The sequence below is a fragment of the Engraulis encrasicolus genome, chromosome 12, assembly GCF_034702125.1.
Source record: "Engraulis encrasicolus isolate BLACKSEA-1 chromosome 12, IST_EnEncr_1.0, whole genome shotgun sequence".
Lineage (NCBI taxonomy): Eukaryota > Metazoa > Chordata > Actinopteri > Clupeiformes > Engraulidae > Engraulis > Engraulis encrasicolus.
This window is the reverse complement of record NC_085868.1, coordinates 51,262,254-51,271,849: the sequence shown is the minus strand read 5'-3', so window position 1 is coordinate 51,271,849 and position 9,596 is coordinate 51,262,254. Positions and strand designations below refer to the sequence as shown.

Here is a 9,596-nt window from a genome sequence, read left to right as displayed (position 1 = left end):
CCAAAGCAACGTACAGCAATTTAGGTACAGGGTATTGAAGTCCCTGGAGCAATATGGGGTAAGGTGCCTTGCTGAACAGTACTTCAACCATGAATAGATGTGTAGGGAGAGGCAATGGCGGGATTCGAACCTGCAACCCTCTGATCTTAAGACCACTTTGCTAACCACTAGGCCACGGCTGCCCAAGGTGTAAGCCATGAAACGATGCAGACGAACAGACGAAACATGAAAGGAGTAACACCAGCACCAGTCCTGTCCAATACTGCCCTCTGCTGCCTCAAAGGAAGCTCACACTCACACTCACACTCACACTCACACTCACACTCACACTCACACTCACACTCACACTCACACTCACACTCACACTCACACTCACACTCACACTCACACTCACACTCACACTCACACTCACACATTTCAGATCTGCATGAAAGGGGGTACTATTTGTTCAAAGTTTTTAGACTTTGGTAAAAGTTTTTAGCTGTTAGTGACTCTCCAGATTTAGTTAAAAAGCAGGAAATTGTGCGCGCGCACACACACACACACACACACACACACACCTTGTAGTGGACCTGCAGCTGTTCGTTGGTGGACTCGTTCTGCAGCAGTGAGGCCCGGTTGATGTAGGCCTCCGCCTGAACCGGGTCGTCATCCTCCAGGTAGAGCCGCGCGATCTTCAGATACGTATCTAGCTTGTAGTCCACATTATACTGCCTGAGGAGAGACACAAGCGCACACACACACACACACGCACACACACACACACACACACACGCACACACGCGCACACACACACACACACACACACACACACACACACACGCACACACACACACACACACAGCATATTGAGCTTATACACCGTGAACAATAGAGAACTGTAGCCAGCCGCGCGATCTTCATATACGTATCTAGCTTGTAGTCCACATTATACTGCCTGAGCAGGGACACACACACAAAAACACAGTTTGATTTCTTTATTTGGGAGGACCAATAATTATTGAAAAACAATACAACGCCCCAAACAATATTAAACTAGCAATAATGTGTCTTCTACATAAATGCAAAAAAGTTTTACTGGTCTGAAGCCTATTCAGGGGTACAAGTGGCAGTTGTTAATTAATGTACAGCAATGAATATGTTGCTCAATACTTGTGATTCCATTGAGGTTATGTGCATGTCTGATGTGCATTTCTCAAAAGAGAAGTTGTTAGTCTGTTAGCAACTTCGGTAGTTGCCAATGGGAAAATGCATCGAAAAGAACAAAGTAGCTAATGTAGTAAGCCACTTCGGTTTCGAGAAATGCACCCCTGATGTGCAGTAGCAGGGTGACTCACTTCTGTCCCGTCTCCAGAGGAATGCCCACCAGCACCTGCGCCGCGTTCCTCCAGTCCTCCTCCTTCTCATAAATGGTGGCCAGATGTTGCCTTATTGAGGCCACCTGGGGGAAGAGGAAGAGGAAGAGGACAACACAAGAGGGCTGTTATGGAAGCCACCTGGAGGAAGAGTGAGGACAACAACAAGAGGGCTGTTTTGTCTGTGGACTCCCTATGTTGTGGCCAGGCTTCTTGCCTAATGCATCACCGGCGTCTAACAAACAGCGTTCGCCTGCCCTTGCAGTATTCAAATGTGTTTGCTCCACTTTAGGCTTTTAACCCACTTTAGCCTACGCCCTTTTTGAGAAAAGGTTCCCTCTGCCTATTAAAACCTAAATATCTCAGCCTCCGAAGTACATAACAACACGAAATAAGTTGTATTTAAATGCTAGGACCCTTATTTTGTATTAGAATGTGCTCATGCAGCTCTAACATACTCACATTTTTAATTTAAAAAAAACTAAAATCTCAAGATCCTGAATGCAGCGTATATGTCGCTCCAGGCTAAAATGGGCTAAAGGTGCCCTGTGTAGGATGGTGGCCAGAGTAGGTATTGCAACTATTCTGCTCACTGACAATGAACAGCCTTTTGCCAAATGTTATCTTTTCATGACTATTTACTTAATAACAAACTAATATTTATTAGTAAAAACAAAGGAAATACGCACTCTGCGCTTCTATACTCTGATGAAGACCCATGCCGAAACGTTAGTCTTACTGCACTGAAAAAATAAAATAACAGAAAATAGACATCCGTGTGGCACCAGATTCTTTTCCCTTTGCACTAATATTTATTAGTATGACCAATTTACAACAAGTTTGGCAGCTCCTGGATCCCCCTTCACGCGTATGACAAGTGCAATTTTCCCAGTCAATGAATACTTTCAATTTGATGGCGGTGGTGAATATTCATGAAAATGGTCACATTTGTGAATGGCCAGCATGAATTCTGGAAATAAACCACTAAAAATATTTCACAATGCACCTTTAACATGGTTGATTTAACCTTAATCTCTGGCGATTAGGGTCATGATGTATGCAGAAATGAAATAACTGTACAGCGTACACAACCCAAAAAACTGTGCAAAAGCCAATTGAAGTACAGATCACATAGTGAGTTACTTTGTAAGTTTTCTATGGTGACCATGGCAGTACATACAGAACACACATTTTCCAGGTTGGGAAAAAGAACAATTCCTGATTAATCAGAAAAAGAAATAAATCACAGGTATGCTAAAAAAAAGGATCTGCAGTGTCTGCTAAGAGGCTTCTGCATCCACAAAGACAGATGAGATCAACAGCTGTTGTTTACTCTCCGTCTGTGTCTGCTGGCAGTGCCGGATAAGGGAAAGCTGCCATTAACGCACACACGCACGCACGCACGCACGCACGCACGCACACACACACACACACACGCACGCGCGCACACACACGCACGCACACACACACACGCACACACTTGGACACACACATGTACTTGGACGGACACACAGGGACACACACCCCCACCCCCCCTCACCTGTTCCTCGAAGGAGATGACTCTCGGCTGGATCTTCTCTAGTGTGAAGTGACAGACAAACTTGGCCGTGCCGTCGGGGAGGCTGGGCAGGTGCGCACAGAAATCGCTCAGGAGCTGCCTGGAGATCACCAGGCTCACGTTCTCATTCACCACTGGGGAGGGGAGAGGGGGGGAGTTAAATCAATCAATCAATCAATCAATCAATCAATCAATCAAAGTGACATATAGCACATTGAACTTTTCGCACACCTCAGATGGCAGGTGCTTTGGAGATGGCCCATGGGTCACTCAGCAGACAATTTGAAAAAACTCCCGCACACTGACCATTTGACTGTCTGTCTATAATACATGACGTTTCGGTCCTAGACCTTCATCAGGTACATTTAAGAAATGGCCAGTGTGCGGGAGGTATGATAACATTACACTTAAAAGTCCTTGTGAAACGGACAAGTTTCAATTATAGATTTAAAAAAATCATCCTATTTCAATCTGTAAACAGTAGAAAAGACAACATGTAGGCATTGACTATAACAGATATGTACTTACTAGCCTCCACGAAGGCCTTGAGAGATTCTAGCTGTTCGGCATCTGTGAACTGAATAGCCTTCTCCAGGATCTGCCGATACCTACATACACAACACGGCTATTACTGGATGCCACCATTAACAAAGGGAGGCCATATGTAATAATATAGCAGAGCATTACATAAGATTTAACAGATACTTTCATCCAACGCGACTTGCAAATGAGGACATAATCATAATAGTGTTTGAAATAGTGATATTATCACGGTTTCAGTGAAGTGAGCGGAAATTGGCGACCTTATACATGTCATGCAGCATCTCGTGGAACGTCTCTGTTGACATGTCCAAAACGGTGCAGATGCAGATACTTTAACCTACCTAAAAACACCTTTAACCCCATATTAAATTGCAATAGACTGGCAGAAGTGACACAACTGTATACAAAATGTACACATTCTTTTCTTTTCATAAGTACTCGTATGCTTTGCTTTGGTACCATCTGCAGGAGCTGGCCAGTTTGTGCTTACTGCATTGGTCCAATATTAGCCTGTAGCTCTTACTCAAAACACTATCAGTACTTTCACTGGAACTGCACAAAGAAAAGAGACTAGCTGCAGACCTTCACCAAGTACCAATCATCTACACTGGCCTAGAGTCATTAGGGTTAGAGAAGGTAGCTTAGATTCTAGCATCTGGGCGTTGAGTTTGAATGGGGATTGCCTGTTTTAGCCGCTAGTTAGCTGGAACACAGGCAGCTAACATCAGAGAGTGGACAAGTTCAAGCGGGCACAGCACCCATGCCTCTGACTACACTTCCCCGTTACAAAACGGGAGATAACAGACACACGGCCTAAACCTGCAAAACATACTTACTTGCCAGCGAGATCCTTGTGGGAACCGCTTGAATTCATCAACTGGGCAAGCTCCTGTTTCACGCCCGACGCCATTTTCTCCAAAATGATAAACAGACGAACTCTCGTGTGAACTCTTGAAGAGGGCAGGTATCGCGAGTATCTCACCGCTGACGGTGGCTGCTATATCACCATCAGCCTGAAGGTGGCACTAAACCCGCCACCGGCTCTGAACTAGACAGTGACCAGACAGCCAGGGGTGTCAAACTCATTTGGGTTCAGGGGCCACACATACAGCCAAATCTGATCTCAAGAGACCGGACCAGTAGGATTGATGTAATTGAGAAATATCACACAATAAAGCTTCTTATCAGAATCACATTGCTGGTCAATCATTTTGAGGTGAATCACAACAACACCGGGTCTATATCAGGAGCATTAGGCTAATTACATTACATTGCATTACATTACATTGCATTTGGCAGACGCTTTATAACCAAAGCGACTTTCAAAAGAGGACATAATCATAGCCAACATCACAAGCAAAGTCAAAGTGCACAGGAAATATACAGAACAACAAGTGCAATTGCAAAGAAGGGTTACTTTTTTTTTTCATGGGCATGGGCAAGTCATAAATATTATGTATTATGTTTTGTGGTCATGAAAAGTTGACATTGTTAGGGCTGTCTTTGCCATAATCGAATGTCACTTAAAGGGACACTGTGTGAGATTTTTAGTTGTTTATTTCCAGAATTCATGCTGCCCATTCACTAATGTTTTTCATGAATACTTACCACCAGCATCTTATGACTGGAAAAAATACACTTTTCATACATGAAAAGGGGGATCTTCTCCATGGCCCGCCATTTTGAATTTCCAAAAATAGCCTTTTTTAGCTGCAAAAATGACTGTACTTGGACCATACTAGAAAATATTTGTTTATTATTCAGTAAACTTTCATGTAAAGTTGAAATTTGGCAATAGGCAGCCCAGTTTCAATGAGCATCATAGTTGCCGTTCCTTTTTTGACCATTTCCTGCACAGTGTCCCTTTATATATATATATATATATATATATATATATATATATATATATATATATATATATATATATATTTTTTTTTTTTTTTTTGTTCAGCACCCTTTAAAAGAAGAAAAATGTTGGGTGAAGCCTGCTCTAACCTTTATGAATTTCCAAAAATAGACATTTCAGCTCCAAAACGTACTGTACTTTTGTCATACTAGTAAACATTAGTTTATTATTTAGTAAATATTCATGACAAAAATGAGAATATTAAAAAAAAAGTTATATGCCATGAAAAAGGTGTAAATCCCCTGAGAAAAAAGGGTAAAAAGGTGTGAAGAAAAGGTGTGAAAAAGAGGTGTGGAAAAAAAGGTGTGAAAAAAATAAACTGACGTAGGCTACCGGAGGTTGCAGCACCGATAAGAAATGAAAACTACTTTCACCGCTGTTTACAAGCAAACTAACTATGTCCATGATACAAAAGCCTTACTCTCCGCTCATACCATCGAGCAGGAGAATAATATAACCGTAGCACAGCATTCCTCCATGGCATTACACGTCTGGGCTGCATTTCTTGAAAGTGTAGTTGTTAGCCATAGCAACTTGGGTAGTTGCCAATGGGAAATTGCATTGGAAACAACAAAGTAGCTAACATAGTTAGCAACAGGGTTTCGAGAAACGCACCCCAGAGTTGCATAGAGTAGAAGTTGAAGTAGGCCTGCACTTACAAATGTAATTACAACACTACGATGTTACATAGTTGAACCCATGGCATACCACCACTAAGAGTAGGCTTGGTCTGACCAAGAGCATAACAATTAACATTTCCCAAACGGCATGGTTGACCCGCCTCCCTTGGTTTGCTTATGGTTGTTTGCTTACCCACAAAGTGGGCAGAGTTCCCGTATTTTCAGGAACTCAGAAAGTACTTGCATTGCTCTTGACCTGACTAGTTGCAACGCTGAAAGTTACACTTCTGCTACACATAGTACATACAATCAATGCTCAATACACACGTTATCCAAATTGACTTCTGACAGTTTTGCCAGATTGGGTGGTTACCCACCCAATTGGGCTGCTTGGGATAGCCGTCTGCGGGTAAAATTGGGAAAAATCGGCCATCTGGCGTTTTTTTCTGCAGTTTTGGGCCCATAGAAATCAATGCAATTTGTTGGTCTTGGCATTTTTTGACGTTGTTTGAGAACCTTTTGGGCAGAATTTGATCAGACACATCTGGCAACACTGCTCACAATGGCCTCAAACTGACCTGGAATTCCCTGCAGAGGGGAAATTTCTTTCTGGGTTATGAGGTGAACCAGAAGCAGTGTTGCCAGATTGGGCTGTTTCCCGCACAATTGGCCTGCTTGGGATGGCTATCTGCGGGTAAACATGACATGTTGCAGGAAAACCCGCCCAAGTTTTCCCATAGAAATCAATAGAATTGTGCAGGATTGAGTGCTTGCAGGCGGGTTTTGAGCATTTTTTGGGCTGGAAATCATCAGCCTCATCTGGCAACCCTGACCAGAAGGGCCAAACAGACACTGTGGTCTTTTATGACTTTCCACCATACCTACACCTACATTATGATCTAGTATAAGGCTTTGGCTATCAATGTGGGTCTCTGTGGACCTGGTGAACCAGAGAGAACCAAACAGACCCTGTGGACCTTTTCTGACTTTCCCAGGGCTGATAGTATTCAGGCTCCATGCCTGATTTCAGGCTTGACAGAGTTTTCAAAAATAAAAACATTGATAATAATTAGCCATTAGGTTATTCTTATCTCAGAAAGTGTTACAGATTCAGGGTTTTCTTCCATCAGGCTTGAATAACGGTCATACACAGGCTATTAAATGTTTTAATAATGTGTCAAAATAGGCCTACGTTTCGTCACTATGCAGTATCTTGTTGTCGTTAGAGCAGGGGAAAAAGTTCAGGCTCAGGATTTTTTTTTCACTATCACCTCTGCTTTCCACCATACCTGCTCTCATGATCTAGTAGCCTATAAGGCTTTCAAGCAGCCATGATCCACTTCTACCGTGCTACCATCGAAAGCGTGCTCACCTTCTCCATCTTGGTCTGGTATGGCAGCTCCACCAGCCAAGATAAGCAACAGCTGGAGAGGGTGGTACTACGCATGCAGGGCCTCTAAAATCAATGGCCACAGTCTTCCCACCTTAGCCTCACATTACCACAACAGGGGTGCGATTCTCAAAAGAGAAGTTGTTAGCCTGTTAGCAACTTCGGTAGTTGCCAATGGGAAAATGCATTGAAAACAACAAAGTAGTTAATGTAGTTAGCAACTTTGGTTCTGAGAAATTCACAACAGAATTGTCAGAAAGGTCTTCAACATCAGCGTCCCTTCCACTGATCCCCACTAGATGGGGGTACACACCTTTACACACAGCATCCTCTGCATCCTCTCTCTTTGGAGGAACATCCTCAGCATCCTCAGCACCCTAGCTCCTCGGAGGATGACAGTGCTGCAAACACCAGTGTTGCTCAGTGTTGCCAGATTTGTCTGATCAAATTCCGCCCAAAAGGTTCTCAAAAGCCGCCAAAATGCGCTAAATTCCGCCCAATTTCAAGAAATTGCATTGGTTTCTATGGGCACAAAACGGCTCAAAAATCAGCCAAATGGCCATTTTGTCCTGTTTTTACCCGCACACGTCCATCTGAAGTAGCCCAATTGGGCAGGCAACCGCCCAACCTGGCAACACTGATGCTGCTCTGGTTGGGCAGTAGCTGGATGAAACATGCGCGGCCGCATCCAACCAAATTTAGAATTTTATTCTACTTCACCTTAAAAAAAAAAAAACCTGTCGACCTGGTGCCACCAGTATAAAGGCCACCATAAACCATCACCAGGGCCCATCACCATGTGTATTTGATCTACCCCCATACAGGTACAGCAGGGCCCATCACCATGTGTATTTGATCTACCCCCATACAGGTACACCAGGGCCCATCACCATGTGTATTTGATCTACCCCCATACAGGTACACCAGGGCCCATCACCATGTGTATTTGATCTACCCCCATACAGGTACACCAGGGCCCATCACCATGTGTATTTGATCTACCCCCATACAGGTACACCAGGGCCCATCACCATGTGTATTTGATCTACCCCCATACAGGTACACCAGGGCCCATCACCATGTGTATTTGATCTAATCACCATACAGGTACAGCAGGGCCCATCACCATGTGTATTTGATACACCCACCATACAGGTACAGCAGGGCCCATCACCATGTGTATTTGATCTAATCACCATACAGGTACAGCAGGGCCCATCACCATGTGTATTTGATCCAATCACCATACAGATACAGCAGGGCCCATCACCATGTGTATTTGATCTAATCACCATACAGGTAGGCCTACACCTGGGCCCATCAATTTCCCCTGTGGGGAGTAGCCTCTTACTGCAGCAGGGGTCGCCAGCGACCCTATTCACTTGCTGAAAATGCTTAGCTACATCATAACAACTTTGCTATGACATTACAGAGAGCCATAGTGCTGCGCTAAGGGGTTAATAAAGTTTCTCTCATCTCATTTCATCACCATGTCTATACAGGTACACCAGGGCCCATCACCATGTGTATTTGATCTAATCACCATACAGGTACACCAGGGCCCATCACCATGTGTATTTGATCTAATCACCATACAGGTACACCAGGGCCCATCACCATGTGTATTTGATCTAATCACCATACAGGTACACCAGGGCCCATCACCATGTGTATTTGATCTACTTTGAAGAGAACAATGGAGCACCTAAGTCTCCACCCCTTCCAGGTGGCTCATGGGGCTGGGAACGCAAACACTTCTGACTGGGCTGTAATGGACTGATCAAAGCTATTTTCCGACCCACCTCGCATTTCCCCGTCGATTACTTGGCAAGCAATTTTTGAGTTGTGTGTGTGCAAAAATATGTAATTATTTGGACTACACAACAGACGTCGCATGTCCGACATGCAGCCACTTAAGCCACGGTGCAGCGGTAGGGTTGGCTGTGCCTCGGTTCACGTCAGATATGCGAGGCGCACGAGTCTCTAACACAGTTTTGCACAAAAGCTAAAATAACGTTTCTTGCGTGCCGAAAATGAGTGGTGTTAATACGCAAATCCAAACCTTTCAAATTCACTGTCATCATATGTGAAATCTGGAGCACATGCCACACGGGATGAGGATTTAGCTTGACTCGCTCCATTAACTCGCATTCAAAATTTTGAGAGCTCCAGCCCCACGGATCGGAAGTTGACGGGCGTGACTTAGGTGCCCCATAGATGAGTG

The 9,596-nt window shown here is 44.0% G+C and overlaps 1 protein-coding gene across 2 annotated transcripts in view; it reads right to left on the bottom strand.

Moving 5' to 3' along the window:
* The window catches only part of cops4 (COP9 constitutive photomorphogenic homolog subunit 4 (Arabidopsis)), a 17,070-nt gene extending 12,694 nt beyond the window's left edge, over window positions 1–4,376 (bottom strand). For both annotated transcript variants that reach the window (XM_063212423.1, XM_063212424.1), the window contains exons 1-5: window positions 4,293–4,376; window positions 3,442–3,521; window positions 2,896–3,047; window positions 1,338–1,441; window positions 561–714 (exon numbers count right to left, since the gene is read on the bottom strand). In XM_063212423.1, the coding sequence (XP_063068493.1) occupies window positions 561–714; window positions 1,338–1,441; window positions 2,896–3,047; window positions 3,442–3,521; window positions 4,293–4,366 (564 nt within the window). In that variant the 5' untranslated portion in view covers window positions 4,367–4,376. The remainder of the gene's footprint in view (window positions 1–560; window positions 715–1,337; window positions 1,442–2,895; window positions 3,048–3,441; window positions 3,522–4,292) is intronic.
* Window positions 4,377–9,596: the final 5,220 nt, after the last annotated feature.